The sequence below is a fragment of the Cydia fagiglandana genome, chromosome 5 (genome assembly GCF_963556715.1).
Source record: "Cydia fagiglandana chromosome 5, ilCydFagi1.1, whole genome shotgun sequence".
Classification (NCBI taxonomy): domain Eukaryota; kingdom Metazoa; phylum Arthropoda; class Insecta; order Lepidoptera; family Tortricidae; genus Cydia; species Cydia fagiglandana.
The window spans coordinates 19,916,302-19,933,713 of NC_085936.1; the positions used below are offsets into that span (position 1 = coordinate 19,916,302).

The 17,412-nt window shown below is 38.0% G+C and overlaps 2 protein-coding genes across 3 annotated transcripts; one reads left to right on the forward strand and one right to left on the reverse strand.

Annotated features, from left to right (window-relative positions):
* Positions 1 to 633: 633 nt before the first annotated feature.
* On the reverse strand, positions 634 to 12,424 carry LOC134664622 (TBC1 domain family member 5). Of its 2 annotated transcripts, none has more exons than XM_063521353.1 (13): positions 12,249 to 12,424; positions 12,116 to 12,174; positions 11,541 to 11,675; positions 10,992 to 11,091; positions 7,376 to 7,492; positions 7,081 to 7,208; positions 5,550 to 5,600; positions 5,062 to 5,164; positions 4,547 to 4,665; positions 4,246 to 4,388; positions 3,945 to 4,095; positions 3,301 to 3,502; positions 634 to 3,141 (listed from the first exon to the last, which is right to left on the reverse strand). In XM_063521353.1, exons 1-13 carry the CDS (start codon positions 12,252 to 12,254, stop codon positions 2,899 to 2,901), a joined length of 1,557 nt encoding a protein of 518 aa, XP_063377423.1. In that variant the 5' UTR covers positions 12,255 to 12,424; the 3' UTR covers positions 634 to 2,898. The 2 variants fall into 2 exon arrangements, with proteins under 2 accessions (XP_063377423.1, XP_063377422.1); XM_063521352.1 differs by having other exon boundaries at positions 3,301 to 3,520.
* Positions 12,425 to 14,258: 1,834 nt separating this feature from the next.
* Positions 14,259 to 16,026, forward strand: LOC134664623 (uncharacterized). Its single transcript, XM_063521354.1, has one exon. It carries the CDS (start codon positions 14,540 to 14,542, stop codon positions 15,950 to 15,952), a length of 1,413 nt encoding a protein of 470 aa, XP_063377424.1. The 5' UTR covers positions 14,259 to 14,539; the 3' UTR covers positions 15,953 to 16,026.
* The last annotated feature ends 1,386 nt before the right edge of the window (positions 16,027 to 17,412 follow it).

The following is a 17,412-nucleotide window of genomic DNA, read 5'->3' on the forward strand; positions in this document are numbered from 1 at the left end:
CTACTGACAAGATTTGCTTGACCAAGTTATAAAACTCACTAGAGTTGCACTAGAGTCAGACCAAGAATAGTCTGCAGCGGATTTGATAGCCCACACACCCACGCAGTGCAAGTGTCATTTATACGTCATAATTTCATAGAAGTTTGACGTTTAAAATGAGGAAGGCCCTACGCCCTACCACAAACATTGGAAGGGAAATGGAAGGAAACGAACTTCTAATTTCGATATTACCAATCGGGCCGATCGACTTGTTTTACAGATGGCGCCAGCATAGGTTTACCTGTCAATCCCTGTGAAGAATTGTGTCACATTCTTGTTTTTTTTTGTTACCTATTTATGGCCCGGATGCCCCTGCGTATTTCCCTAGGGCCATCCGAGCCATGGCCCAGGGCGCCAATCCGCAAAGGGCGGCGTATGCCGCCCCTGGCGGATTGCTTTTTGGTGTTCTTCCTTGACTTTAGGGCGCCGAAACTTACTGGTTACTGGCCCGGGGCGGGGCGCCAAATTTCAAAATACGCCCCTGCCTGTATGCCCTTGATAATTTACTTACTCTTTGGCCTACTATTGTCTCAATATCAAAACCGTCAGCAATACTTATCTCAGCAATCGTCAGCAATAAATAAAAACAGTGTCTCAATATTTCCATAAACCTATTTATTTTATAAATAGGTATACATAAAGCGGAATCTTTTTTTTTATATAGGTATACAATATGGAAAGCCCGCGAGACAACCATGAACATGATAAGTACCTAAATACCTAGCTAAGATTCAGAATAGCTTTTATTCATTTTGATTTTCTACCTTAATGATTAATAAATGAACAAAAGGTTTTAATTATAATCAATATACAAATCTACATACTTATACCTATTTGATTCATTGCAGCAAAAAATCTAAATGAATGATAAAACATAACAGCCATTCTATGTAAAAACTAGTTTGTTTTAAAATATAAAATACCTAGGTATTAAGTAAAAATACATCTTATTGATGCCCACAGTCCACAGTCAGCATCAACGGATTCAGATTTATCCTCCTAAGGCCCAACAAAAAAAATTGCTTTAAAATCAGACGAAATAGAAATGCAACTTTATTCCAATTTCAAATGGTTTAAATTACATTGAAGTAGTTAGTACCACAGGTAGGATCGTGGGTTTTACGAGGATGGAGACATAACTCTTCCTATAAAGCTATTGATGCTGACTTCCAGCTTTGGGGTTTTTACCTAAATCAAATGCATTTCACTTCTAGTTAATGAAATTATATAATTAATGTATCCAACTTCATTTAAACTGAATATTTACATAATACAACAAACTGTATTTATGCAAGCGAATAATAAGCAATGAAGCATTTTGATTAATTTGTATAAGATGTGTAAAACTAAGAGAAGATCTTGAATTTCGTACGTCCGTGCCAAGCCGATATCAGGCAGTGATTTCATAGAATATATTTAAATGGACTCAAAAATAAATGCTTAGGTAACATGATTTTTCAATTTATTTTTAATTACGTTAATAATATATATTAGGTATCTTAATAATTCCCGAAAAGGAACAACCTTATAAGGCATATCTTCTAATTGAATTGCACATTTAATTATGTACTTGAAAAACGAAGCTATAATGATTTTTGTTAGTAGATTTATAAAAGCTACAAATTATGGCAGCAGTTTAGCTTACAATATATTTGACACGATTCTCCTAACTATATTAATATTTTAATTACATTTCAGCTATGAACACAAAGTTTATCATAATTGTCATAATTGTTTATCATAATTGTTGTAATTTGTATGACAATTATGATAAACTTGTCTGTATATATAAACTGTATGTATGTATATATAAACGAAGTATAGTTATGATTATTATCGTCACGATGTCTTCCATAAATAATCGGGAATCTTTGTTTATTTATACTACAAGTTAAATTAATGCTCTTCGTTCAGGCGTGATATAAACTTTACAGTAAGAATGAGTGCCAAATGTACTCCACCAAGTACAAATATTTGATATCTTGTTTTTTCACCTTTTTTTTGCAAAATGGATACTACTAAACTAATTAAGGGTGGAATACCACCCTAAAGCACTATTCATGGTATGTACTTCGTGTAGTACATTCGGCAGAACTACATCTGTTTGAAAAATAGATTTTTCCTTTACTAGGAGTTTGGTGAAAAATCTGTAAGAAAACATCTGCTAATGATTGGTAATCTTTATAATAATATAAACTCAATTTGCACTTACTACTATCACATCTTTAATAAAAATTTAACCGGTTTTTACATTATATTTTACATCTGTTACGGGCATATGAACGTATTTATTTCACTGATAAAGTAATGAAATCTTATAAACTTAAACTGTAGTAAACTTAGAGTAATATTTAAGACTTCCTGTTTATTATTGCTTTTTTACCTTAGCAAATCTTACATTTTATGTTACATCCTAAATCTATTTCAATTTATATCGTTCAACTTGATTGGAATTGATTATTTTCCACACTTGTATCTTGTATCACAAAATATTAATTTGCGAATCATCAATCGATCAGCGTTATCACTATTATTGAGTCAGTCAGTATCATTTTTGTTTGTTCTTGCTTCACTTTAACACTTTTCTATCACACGTTTATCTTTTAAATCCTGTAATTATTCTTCATGAGTTTAATTATTAAGAGTTGTATTGTGACTATTAATCACATTTTTCTGTATTTTTAACTATTTGTACCATCTCTCCCATATTTATTTAAAATTACCTCTTTTTAAAGTCGAAATAGTACTGTAGAAGCTTTTACTCCCCCAAATTCATTACTTTAAATGTTTACACCAGCCTTGTTATCACTTTAATAAAGTTTCACTTAGTCACTTCACTTATCCCTATAACTCCCTTAATCATTCAGTCCTAAGTCTCAACGGATCTAAGCACGGCAGGTCGCTATTGAAACACTCCGTTTTATGGAACAGTTTTAAGGGCACTTCTTTGACTTTAACCGCGGGTTTAGGTTGAGGTTTGTGGTTGACTATGACGGGGACTATTTTCCGTCGTCCGATTTGTTCGGCGCCCGCTTCGGCCGCCTCGAGGGCCGTTTCAACGTCGATGAGGGCGTGGTTGCGGCATTCTAGGAGAGCTGCCAGCTGGAGAGAGATACGAAAGTTTAATGTACTTCATCATATCAGCCGATATGCACTATTGGATATCAGCGCTTCCCATAGTATTTTATAACGATCAAATTCGATGATCTGGCCACGAAATGTTGAGATCGAGTTATATGTGGGGTCGTGCAGAATACCTACCTTGAGTATCCTCTGCAGCGGCGCCGCGACCCTGGGTGGGGGGTCCCTGAGCTCGCGGGCGAGCGCGGCGGCGGCGGGCGGGAGCTGCGCGCGCAGGAGCCCGAGCGCGGCGAGCGAGCGCGCGATGTCGGCGCCCTCCGCCACGCCCTCCGACCCCGAGTCCGAGCCCGTGGCGTAGCCCTGCTGCTCGAGCGCCCACTCGCTGGAGTACGTGGACATACTTTTTGGGATTTAGTATATGTAAGTGGGGTTACAGGGGTTCTCATAATATGAATCAGGTGTACGGTACTTTGTGGGAAACTTTTTTTGAACAAAAACAAAACTATTTACTGAAATCGGACAACACGACACCCGAAACAAATTTGCAATGGTAAAAAAAACAAACACTCGAACTTCCTTGTTTTGATAAGTTGATAAGCTCTAATGTTATATTCTTAATACTCACTAATCATCCTCCTTATACTTATAAAAATAACTGCATTCCCGTTGCCAGGGAGGTTTTAGGATTATACTGAGCAACTTTTACTATGGGACCAACATCGAAATTGCGAAATAAAAATATTGCACGTATGTGTGACGAACTTGTGCTCTTTGTAAACGCTTTATAATGCAGTGTCTGTAATCTGTGGTAAAGGGTGACTCACTCTTGGTCTTTATCCTGAACGGGCGGCGGCTGTGGGCGCGGGTGCTGCAGCGGACTCCGCAAGTGCAGAGCGAGCGCGCAAGCGTAAGTCACTGATAACCGCGGCGGCCTCATCAAGGCGGATAGGACCACGCCTGAATCCGCGTCCATTACTGATAAATCAAATGAATTCGTTTACATTTAAAAAAGAAACAGAATTAAGGCCAAGGTGAAGACCGTCTATCAAGTAATTACTTACTTTTAAATTAATATACAAAAAGACATTATTAAAATGATTGATTTTAGAGTTTTGATATACTTACGCGTGGCCTTCATAGCTATCAGAATGGCGACGACGACGTAGTGTATGTTGGGCAGCATGGGCCCGTCCGCGAACAGAAAGCCCCACAGCTGCGGCAGCTCCGCGCGCGGAAACTCGCGCCCGAACAGCAGCCGTAGCCATCGACTACAAAAATAATCTATTTTTACGTAACTATATCTAATGCCTCAATAACCACCATGGTTCCCCCAATCGACGAATCAAAAAAAAGTTATGATAATTATTTTGGCATGGTATGGTTGACAAAACCTATAAAAACAACTAAATAAGACAAAGTAACTTACATTCCAAACAGCTCCATAGAAATATTACATTGAGCTAAATGCGTGGCTAATTCGTTGTCTAGCGGCGATAAACATTCTTCTCGCACCTTGTCCAGGTATCTTACTACTTCGTTCGGGTTCTGAAATTTAAAATAGCGTGAGTATAAACGTATGATGATAGATGAAAACAGCATGCTTCAGGACAGATTCTACAAATTTTGTAGCCGTTTTAGAAAAACATGTGGAAAATGGAAGCTCAAATATTAGTACTTAGTGTAGTACATTCAGCAGTCGCCGTTAGTGTGAAAACTGCCAGCGATAATGGGTATTTAATTTTTACTTTTAGAAGTACACAGGATCTTAAGCCAGTGTTTTTCAAAATGTATGGGTCACAAAGCCTCTACAATGGGATCCAAGAAGCCCGCAAAGCTTTATTTAATTACAAAAGATTTTTTTTTATGCCCAGGTTATCACGTCGTAAAAAACAGAAATAGTTGCAAATACTGAATTGTAAACAAGTAAAGATTAAAACTCACGTGGATGACTTTAGATACAGGCAGACGACCACATGACGAAGGCACCACGTCGCCCGTCGTATAGAACTTCTCCAGACCTTTCATCACCGCGCTGAACATCATGCTGGGAATTTTTTTTTTAGTTTTTAAGCTAACGTAAATATGTAGAAATATATTTTTCGATATTTAATAACATGATGCAAGGCTTCATCTCACCTACCAATGGATCGGAATAATAATTCTAGTTTTCGTAAAATGAAGCAGAAATATTCAAGCCCGGTTCAGGCTTGAGTGTGTATCTCACCATGAAGTTTATATTTAAAGGCGTTAAGACTTGAGCTGAATTCTTCTTTATTAACACACGTAGTTAACCCGTACGAGTACATATTATTACATTTCGAAATTATTGTGTATCCATGTATAATATTTTCGACACATTAGAATTTGGGGAATGTTAGTACTTGATCATAATATGTATAATAATAAGATAGGATCTATTTTGAACTTACTAGCTGTCATGTTCCAAATATTCTTCTTCCAAGATGTATCTTAATGTATTACTGAAAGTAAAAATACACCATTAAATACTTATTAAATAGGGAAATAGGCGTGATTACATATGTATGTATGTAAATACTTATTGCAGGAGTTACAACTGAATTGTTTAACTCTTCTTTGCATATTTTTTTCTTATTGCCTGAAATGTATATATGTGTCACGTAATGTTTGCTGATTCTGGGAAAAATACAAAAAAAAATATAACATCGATTTTTACTGAGAAAATAATGTTAAACTTTGCATAGGCTAAATCATATTTATGTAAATATTTAATTGTCAGTAAGAGATATATGAAAAATCTTAGTATCATCAGAATGGTACACTATTTGTGATGTGATTTGTGATAAAGTTTATAAATATAAATAATTACAAACGCCCGAAATAACATACTAAAAATAATCAACTTCTGGGTTTTTCCAAATTTTCCGACATTTAGTCTGAAAATAAATGTAATTTTTATAAATTAAAATACTGCGTAAATTTAAGCAAAAAATCGAGAAATGGATTAGTGTTGAAAGTTGACAGTCTTAAAAATAAATTTCAAACTCCTCCAAAAGTATCTTTAATTTATAGGACAATGTTATGATGGAAATTTCCATCACCATGCAAAGAAGGGTTAAATAGCTGTAGTTATAATAGTACATGAGGAGTTTTTGTAATTGTAAAATATTTTTTTAATGTTGTCGTTTTATTTAAAAGATGCCAATAAAATCGTAGATCAAGATTAAGTATGTACTTTATGTAGTACATTCGGCTGTTATTCTTCTTGTGGCGTTTAAAAGACATTTGAACGGTTTCCGGTTACGATGAACTTTATTGGTATAATTGGGAGCTCTTCCGAGGCTATGGTTATGACATTAGGCTTAGGTGTGGTACAATGTTTGTTTCTGTTGTCCGTATCAATGATAAATAAACGAAACAAAATTATCCTACTGTATACCTAGCTTTTTTACTAAATACATATTGTTCTTTAATTTCGTACAAACAGCTCTTTAACAAGCCTTATCGGTATCCGGACTTAAAATTACTCGCAGTGGAAACGATAACCTTCATCAAACGTTTCAGCCGCAGTGAACAAAATACGTGATTTGTGGTGAAGAGCCACTATTCAATAATCTTCGCTTGCGGTCACGTACGGAACCTGACACGTGACAATGTCTTTCCTATACAGACAGAAGCACTAATTGCATTTATTACTTGTCGTATTTTTTACTCGACTATGTCAAAGCCAAAGGATAAGTTGCAATGCAATTTTAGTAAACTAGGTACATATTTGATGGAAACATTATTAATAATTTGGATAGTCACCAGTCTTTCATGAGTATATAAAATTTTTGTGCCGGTATCTTCTCGAGTCAAAGGTGTAAAGTTAAATAAAAGTAGTCTTTTTTCACATTCACAAGCCCATTGGAATATGCCTAAATTGAGGAATTACCAAATTTACCTTGTCTTTTACTTGAAATAAAAGCTTGTAAAACATACGTAAGTGTTCTCGGTGCGTGTGTCCTGTCTCTATGCAGTTCTAGCAACAGCGGAGCCAGCACCTCGTGCATGCCCTGCCGGTAGCCCACGTAGGCGTGAGAGCGTGCCCAGAAGAATAATACTTGCACCTGCATTGAAAACACCATGTAGTGTATATAAAAAAAGTCATTTACTGTCGCAAAAAAAAAACTTATATACAGCAACGAATCAAACAGAAAAATATAATTCGAGAAGGGTCTCGAATTATATTTTTCTGTTTGATTCGTTGCTGTATATAAGCTGACTGTGGACTTACCATCATGTCCTGAACGTCTTTATCTCTAAAGTAGAGCTCGTCAGGAAACGTCCTGACAACGTCTTGTAGTATCAACGCCTTCAGTTCGTTGTCACAAAAATGCTGGTTCCATGCGCTCTGGAACCAATATACATTATGTAGCGTTTTATTTATTTATTTAAATTTGCGCAAATTATGATTACTGCAAACTATTTTAACTAATCGAGTATATTTAACAGTAGCTCTTCCTGTTTTCCAGTTATTACATTTTTAATGTCAGGTGACTGCTATCGCCATTTTGTACTTCTACAAGTACACGGGGACTTACGAAAATCAGTCAAGAGGAACCACTTTCAGTCGGAAATTGCATTTTAAACGGACTTTCCGAAAGAAAGAGACATTCTTTTTAGGGTTCCGTACCCAAAGGGTAAAACGGGACCCTATTACTAAGACTTCGCTGTCCGTCCGTCCGTCCGTCTGTCACCAGGCTGTATCTCACGAACCGTGATAGCTAGACAGTTGAAATTTTCACAGATGATGTATTTCTGTTGCCGCTATAACAACAAATACTAAAAACAGAATAAAATAAAGATTTAAATGGAGCTCCCATACAACAAACGTGATTATTGACCAAAGTTAAGCAACGTCGGGAGTGGTCAGTACTTGGATGGGTGACCGTTTTCTTTTTGCTTTTTTTTTTGCATTATGGTACGGAACCCTTCGTGCGCGAGTCCGACTTGCACTTGCCCGGTTTTTTTTGGCAACTGTCACTTTTTCCAATCAAGAACTAGAAGTCTAGTAGCACAATTATTTTTATGAGGTCAAACTTGATCCTCCAATTATTATTTTTTTTCATTTAGATTGTTTATTCAGGTTTGACATAATAACACACCTAAAGAATAAAGAATATTTATTTCACAGAAAAACATTCTTAACAATTATAAATGCCCTGTGGCCCCACACTAGGCTATGCCTGTCACGTGGTAGAATTCGAATCCGAATTCGTTTTTCGTAAGCTAAAGGTTTAGTAAAAACTAATCTAATAGGTAAAGAAATTAAGTAGTTCAGTTTTGATATTAAATCTACGTACATATAAATAAATAATAAATACTGTGTGTGTGTGTTTGTGTGTGTGTGTGTGTGCGTGTGTGTGTGTGTGTGTCAAATCATAGCAAGCAAATGTAAGCAAATGTAGCCCTACGAGGGAATTTATTCTCTTGGGATCAGATACCAACCGAGGTCACTATCTACTACTATTACCTTACAACTTTCACAATTTCTTCACATTCGTCATAGCTCCACGATAGCAGAAGAGCCTGGATTTGCATTTTGGCTTGACTTAACCGACAATCTTTTATATTACAGACTTTGAGTAACTTGTTGTATATGTGCGGAAACAGAAATGCCTTAAACCGTTTAGCAAAAGCAGATTTAACGCTCATTTTCGGGACTTAGAATATTCTTTTCTGTAACATATTTGTCAGATTGAATGAGTGATAAGTATCTCTGTGCATGAGCATGGCAACACGTAAAATGAATAATTTTCTCTCTGACAAAACTTGAGCTTCACTATAGAGAGTATGTGTAGGATATCGTCGGGGTCTACGTAAAGAAACCTTAAGTACCGCCTTTTGAGCTCTTTCCAAGTCTATTAAAGTGGACTTAGCACAGCCTCCCCACGCAAGAACGCAATAATCTATAATAGATTGACATAGTGCCAGGTATACCATTTTAAGAGTTTGTCCATCTGAAGCCTCTCTTAGTAACTTCATTGTATAAATGAGTTTCCGAACCCTACCCGCTGTTATCACGATATGCTTTTTAAAATTAAGTTTCTCATCTATTTCTATTCCTAAGTATCTTAAAGAGTTAGCTCTGTTAATGCTGTCACAAAGGCATGAGCAGGGCGAAAGGCCACAATATACGTCACAATTTATAGCATGGATCCTAAGGTTGGTCATTGATGGAGGGGGGCTTGAAGACGCAGACTTATGGAAGCACAAGAATTTGGTCTTGTCTGGATTCAGAGTCAAAATATTTTGATCCAGCCACTGGGACAGCTTTTGGAGGCCTAGCGTTGATACGTCTTTGACCTGGTCCCAAGAGTGAGCATGAAAGATTATGGCAGTGTCATCTGCGTAGCAAAAGACTTCACTATTTGAAAGGTCGAGAGACAAAACATCATTTATATATGCGATGAATAGCGTTGGGCCCAAGATGCTGCCCTGGGGAATCCCAAATGACACAGGCATTGGTTCACTGACTAGGTTGCCAATTTTAACACGCTGATCCCTTTCAGTCAAGTAACTAGAGAACCAGTTCAAAGCGATTCCACGTATGCCTAGTGTCTCCAGCTTTCTCAAGAGGATAGGAGTGGAGACCGTGTCGAAAGCTTTTGCGAGGTCTAAAAATACCCCCAAGCAACACCGGCCCTCATCTAAGTGTTTAACTACACTGTCTACCAAAAGAGTCACAGCCTGCTCGGTGGACCTGCCCTTGCGGAACCCAAACTGCCGATCTGAGAGGATGGAATATTTTTCTAAGAAGCTAACCAGTCTTTTATTGGCGATACGTTCCAGAAGCTTCGAGTACGCTCCAAGAAGGGATATGGGGCGGTAATTACACCTAATGTGTTACTTCTAATTTTATACCAACGTATCTACATTTCTTAATTAATAATTAATTTATCTAAACGAGGATGGCTTAATGATGCATAACCGGCTGGTTCGTCTCGATAACAGCTTATTAAACGAACTCACATTAAAAAACCAGTTGTCTGCTGTTGACGGGGTCTCTATTGTTTCCCATAAAATTTTAAGTCATAAGTAAGTCATAATGTATTGTTTGTCGGCATTTTTATTAGGCATAATTTGGCTTTTCCCAGAAACGCGTAACTGTTCAGAGTTGCCATAAAACAAACTATATTTATACCTAACCTATCTATAGGATAACATTACGAAAATCCTGAAAAGTTAATGGTTTCAGAATTACGACTAATGATAATCTGACGATCATTACATGACTTTCAATAATTAGGTCAAACATCCGGTTCTGACGTTAACCTTTTGAATGCCACAGACGGCAATTGACGTCAACGCAAACGTCGTGACACCGACGCCAAAGACGGTATTTGATCGGTCGATCATTTTTATGAAAATCTACTGAAAAACACCCCACTTTTAGGTTGGCATTATTTATTCACAAAACTAAATTTTACCCACGTGGCGTCAGTGGCACGGCAAATGAATGCGCCGTTTGGCGTTTCTAAAGGTTAAGGATACTGGAGCTTAATTTCGGGTTGGGATTTATATTTCTCTAAACCAACCCAAATGTAGTTTTGGTGTATTCAAATTGTAGGCACCCATTTGTTTTGCCTATATTTTTAACTTTAGACACATGAGAACCTAAATCTGCGTATGAACCAAATGCAGGTCTTACTGTTGTCAGGGCCCATACTGTCAGGCATAACACTTCATAATCTCTTAAGTCCCTATGTACTTGTACAAGTACAAATTAAATTCTAATTTTGAGCTCATATAGAAATAAAAGAAAGTTCCAAATTTAAAAGCGCCAAAACTGCCCTGGGTCTTAGGATAAATTAATAGCAAACATTGCTTGTGATAGTAAAATGACGTACCTCATCATTCTGCGACAGGGGGTCATCGCCGATGACGTTCCGAGGGTCCATCGACAGCTTGGACTTTATGTCATTGTAGAAATTCCTATGAGTTTTCAGGCTGAAACCAGACACAATAAAAAAATTTAGTGTTTTTCATTCAACTTTCCAACTTTCATAGGGCAGAAAAAGTTGTTTGTGTGTCTGTGTGTGCATTTATGCCATGTCTTTTTCTTGCTGCCTTAGTCCCAGTTCTATCTGCGATCGGGCCTCCCTGAGTTGTCTTGGGGATAAGGTTAAAGTGGAAATGGGCTGGCCACATCTCACGTTACCAGTTACACTGACAAGAGATGGACTAAAATAACTGCAGAATGGAAAGGGCAAGAACAAAGAAAAGTTCGAAAACCAGTTGATGTTATAAAAAAACAACTGCGTAAACCATAAACTAAGGCAAAGACATTGAACCATGAAACAAGATGGAGGAGGCCTGAGAAAAAAAACAATACATTAAAAATGCAATAATCTTTTTTTAGTTCTGTGAAATATGAAAAAAACGGCTATATTATTTACCTGCCAGCAATATCAGCATTTGGCGGTGGCAGGGCATTCAGCAATATGGCCCACGCAAGGCTCCTCGGTCGCTGAAGCCTATGTTGAACGGCCGCCGCCTTAAGGCACTCTAAGCTCCATGCTGGCAATTGCAGACTGTAACAAGATATAGGATTTTAAATTTATACTATTTACGAGTTGAGTGGTAGACAATGCCTTCGGGTGATGATGTGCCAGGAAAGTATCCAAAATGCAAAATTACCTCATTGAAAAATTTTGGATGTGATCAAAATTTTCTGTTTCCAAAATTTGTTTCCTTAATTTCCTATGAAATTTCCTGAAATTTAAATTCTCACCTTCATGATACTTGAGGGTCGAAAAAATCTTCTAATGAAGGAATCCTAGACAGTATTCACATAGACATGCCCTATAATTCAATGACACAGCTAGATGATTAATTTAAAAGTTGTTAAAATAAATTTTCTAAAATGGTCACTGACCAAAAAAGTTTGAGAACCCCTGATGTACAGGTCAGTGTCCAGTTATGTATTAAACAAAGAAAAAACAACTGATAACAAATCTGAGATATAACTTACTCATAATCCGATACCGTATTGTTGCTCGGCGACTGTGAACCGTCACCATTTTTGTGATCCTAAAGTAAAACAAATATCACATTAGCATAAATAATAACAATAAATACTGTAATTATCAGTGTTTCGACCTTACCATCATTCGTCCGGTATTTAAAACATTTTCACATTCATGAAAATAATTGGTAAGTAAACATAGCTAAAAGTGTGAGGCAAAGTCGTTAAATAACTTAATTTCTCAAGCTTCCATTCGTATCTTTAAAATAAAAAATAATTATGATTTGTTCTTTCGTACAGTACATTTAATTCTTGCTTGACATTTGCTTGAAATGACAAATTGACATGACAGCAACTATTACAACTAGTGATGTGATAATTATAGTAAACAAACAATGCTGATTCAGTTATCGAAATATGCATAATCGATTGTGTGCACGGTATTGGTCAAGATTTTTATTTGGAAAGGGCAAATGCAATGCATGAAAAAAAATACATAAGATGAGAATGCAATCACGCAACAAACCAGCAATTGGTTTACACAATTTAGTAACACTAAACCAACGAGAAACTTTAACATTACAGGGTTCCATAAAATCCATTTAACTTAAAAGAAAATAAGTTAGTGTTGCTGGCATGATAATCACAAGAGCTGCAAATATCTAAATTCGCAATTCGTCTATCTCAATCGCTTCCTAAATTACTGCAAGAGATAGAAGAGATGTAGATGGGAATAACATAATACATAAATAAAAAATAAGACACTTAGGCGACTATCCTATAGCAGGCGTGGCTCACTCCGTCATTTCGTCGCTTTTCTACAGGTAGCTAAAAGTACATCCGTTCGACCCCAGTTTTGGGGTTTGCCATAAGCCGCGCGTGGCGCTGTCGCCACCTAGCGGCAATATCTGTGCTGATCGTAACAGACGCGTTTTGTTTGAGAGTGAGTCTTCTGTACCTAGTACTATTATTTATTCTGTGCCTATAGTAGCCTACCCGAACACCTTCAATCTTACAATAAAAAGTATCAAAAATCACATGCAATATGCAACTTTTTACAAGGTGACTGGAGCCTATAACTTATCTAGATATGAGGAGAAATAAATCACCTTTTACGTAGAAGTATTTATTTATAAATTATGATATGTATCTTATTATTAAACATTACATAGTGTTTTTTAATTTTCATCCAAAATAAAGAGAAGAAAACCATAGTGCAGTCTAAGGGCCAGTTGCACCAACCACATTTGACAGACTGATCAACGTCAGCCGGCGCGCCCCGGCGCTTTACTATGAAACTTTCCATACATAAAAATTTAGCGAACTCTTTAACGACACGAACAATTTGGTGCAACCGACCCTTAGTAAAGATCATAAATATATCGATAAAAAGATCGATTTTTGCTGATGAAATAAAAGATAAAAAAAAGGTAAAAGACTATAATTTATCGAAATATATTAACAACAAAACTAAGTTTAATATTCTTTATTTTTTAATCGTTGGACTTTGATTTATACGAACTCGGACCATTTATAGGGATTATTTAACAAAGTCAGATAATTATAACAATGGCCGACATGATGATTTGTTTCATACAAAAGTTTTCATAAGTATATTCAAATATCTTAGCACTGTGTAGCGCAGGTTGTATGGTCAATCACGGGTACGGCCGATGCTAAATTTGTGTTCAGGATATCAGTAATTGCAACGATATACATATATAGGAAAAATAATAGCGAGAAGATTAAAATAAAACGAGAAATTGGCAATAGTTTTCAATAATTCCATTTGTATTTGCAAAAAGTACTCGTACAAAATCCATACGGCTTTGACAATATTTTCGCAGAATAAAAAAGGATAAAAAACAGCGTCCTATAATTCTGCACAAAGTTGTCTTGGCGTCTCCGCCCAAAGATGGCCAACACTAGTTGCATCACAAAGACATAACAAAACGCAGAAACGTTTCTCTTATTTAACTTCATCCGAAAATGGTATTATTTGTAAAGGATAATGGCAAGAATTACAAAAAAGATATTAATTAATAAATTACATTTTTTAAATTATTTATAAAAACAATTGCTACTTATGTTATTATGATTTTCAGTTTATATTATTTTGTTCGGCGTTTTGTTCGCACGGCATCCAAACCTACGTAACAAAGATCTATGGATGGCTATGGATCTCTTTCTCTCTATACGTATTTAGTTAACGAACGCGCTTTACGGAATTTTGTGATATATGCCGCCGAGATATCAATCTGTTCCTTTTATTTTAGTCTTCAGTGATATCTTTCTAATGTGATGCCCGTTCTGCTATCGATCTCAGTCTCTGAGCTGGATAGGGGCGAATTAACCGTTACGATGGGTCCGTGCCGAGCGACATCGCAAGCGCCTTCGGAACTTCGATGACCGTCTGCGACATCGCGAGCCATGATCGCGAACCTGCCGCTATTATTCGCCAAAGGCAACCCGACGGGGCTGTCGACGGTGACGGCGGAGGAGCTGGAGCGATTCATCACATTCATGGTGGCGTGTTCGTGGGGTCGGGACACGGCGAAGGATATCCGCCAGCCGCCGTGGTGGCCCGCGGACGTCGCGTTCTCGCACCCGTTCGTGCGGCCGGCCGTCGTGCCTGACGACTGGGAGGGCAGGCTGAAGAATCTGGTGAAACGATGCTACGACTACCACAAGAGTGCGTTCCTGCTGGTGTTCTCCGCGCAGCTGGCGCGCTACCCGCGCCGCCGCCTGCGCTACGTGGACAACCGCGACCGCACCACGTCGCTGTACTACCGGCCCAACGGCCGCCTGCTCGTCACCTTCCGCAACGAGAACATGTTCTACGACCGCCCGAAGAACCTTGACTCTGCCGAACCTCAGGTCAAATCCGATATCTATCTCTGTGATAATTGTGACAGTCATTTTGACAATGTTGAGATATTGAGAGCCCATGAGAGACTCTGCAACAATGAGGAGGTGCCGACTAGTTCTGAACCCACCGGAAGGCTACCAGAATTTCTTTCCGCTCTAAAACTCAAACCGCAGGGTGAGAAAGTAGAAACTACATCCAGAGATGTGGATGGGGACAGCCGTCAAAGAAATGCCAGATCAGCCGCAAACATTGATCGGGGACCTCCATACCCATTTTCCTCCTTAGCCTACTTGAAAAATGCGAAAACGAATGTGAACCTAGACAAAAGCTACTCACGAGAAAGAATTGAAAGATACTGCTGCACATCCACACCATTGAACAACAAGCCGTCAGCTCTAAAGAGCAAAAACCAACAGTTTCCAATACGGTACAGACGGCCAATAGACTATTGGCAGAGGCGGCACGTCTTTCCCTACCAGCGAAACAAGGATGTACTAGATCTGAAAGGACAGCTTCTGCTATTGAAATGTAAGCCAATCAGCGTAAACGTTGACAGGATGTCACTCGAGAGCATGAACGAGTACATTGACAAACTCCGAAAAGAGGCAGAGAGCAAAAAGACTCAAACCGAGGACAAAGATATAGTGTTTGTGGACGGAGATGATCAGCCTACAGATCCGCTGAAGCGTGATGAGTGTGAAGTTATTGATTTGTGTTCGGACGATGAGTCGCCGGTGAATGAGAATGTTGATCCGCGCGCGGGCGTGGCGTGCGTGGTTCGTGGCGGGGCAGTGCTGCGGCGCACGGCTGCGACTGCGGCGCCCCTGGTACTGCCCGCGGCGCCGTGCGGCGCTCGCCAGCGCCCGCTGCCGCTCACTCTGCCAGCAGTCTTGAGCCCAACGCACCCACATCCGCATCCTGTCATTCTCATCGCGCACACACTCAACAACATACAGACAATTTCCATCGATTGACTCATGTAATCGTTTATCCATAGTAGGTATAATTGCTATTATTTATTTCTTCATAATTAAATCAAATAATGAACTGTGGTCATTTTCATTTAAGAATTCACAGCTATAAATTATATTTTCTCATTAATAATGCTGCATAGCCAGCCGTGAGAAATATAGTGCAAAAATATTAATTTCTGTTTGAAGAATTCTTCTAGGAGAGAGATCCTCAAGGTTGATAGGATTGTGCTGGATAAAGGTATCATCAAAATATGTGATACCTGGGTGAAAGTCTGTTGGATCCTATCCCTGATGCTTGCCCCAGCTAAGCAGGCAATACTGTTACTAATATGAGCTGTATTGTATGAGGCAAGCAGGATTATTGTGAAAATACCTGAACATTCTAGTTGTGAAGGCAGAACAAAATTGTCTACTAGAATGCCAAGCAGCCAGGTGATCGTGCTAGATAGAGGGTTTTATAGTTTGGCAAATCCATGAAAATCTTTAGGTCCCTAGTGACCCAAGACACTAATATGAGCCATATCTGAGTCACAGCTAGGTATACGATCGGAAAAGCTGAACAGCTGCACAAAAATATATATCCACTAGAATAGAATTATCAAGGTTATCCAGGGATTCCAGGGGATAGGTGGTATCATCCAGGTGAGTCATTTGGAGAATACATAATTTGAAAACAATTTGGCCAACTTTAACAAGTTGTTGATTTCACTCAGATTAATATCAATAGGGACCTAAGTAGTTGGTCACCGCTTTAGCAGGCAATGCTTAATATATGACTTAAAGAAGTCTCCCGTTACAGCAGGTATGGTTACATTATGATGGGAAAGGTAAACACCAGGATACTCTTACTTCGTTCTTGTTGATCAATGATCAGCATAAAGTTTAAGTGATGAGCTGAACGATGTCTAGGTGAAAGGGAAAAAAATCTTTATTAGATTATAATTTTTCGTAGAAGACGAGGTGAAGCTGATAAAGCAATATAGGGTAAGAAAAAGAAACTAAGTACACTAGGCATTCGAAAAATTTATTGTTGCATTTTATAGTGGCCGTTCTGCGCCTGCTTTCCTCCATCTTTCCTCACACTGCTATCTTCACGTCAGTCTCTCAACAAGATGGCGGACAAACATACGTAGTGTAAATGAAGTATATTTTTTAGTTTATGTGAGTAAAATCTAATAATTTTGATATAAAACCGAATCTATACAAGGTCTAGCAAAAATAATATCCATCTTGCGACGCCATGACGTAAGTAAAATGAATGATACTAAATTCTTTTAACATAATATGAACTCATAGGCAGTTTAACAAAATGGCGCCAAACGTCAGTGACTCACCGACTCACCCGACGCGTAGCGCGCGCGACGATCCTGTTTTACTATTGGAAACAGCGCAGTACCTACTATTATCCTCGTGTTCCATATTTAGAAACGTTGCTTTTATTTTAAACTTTAATCCAACTG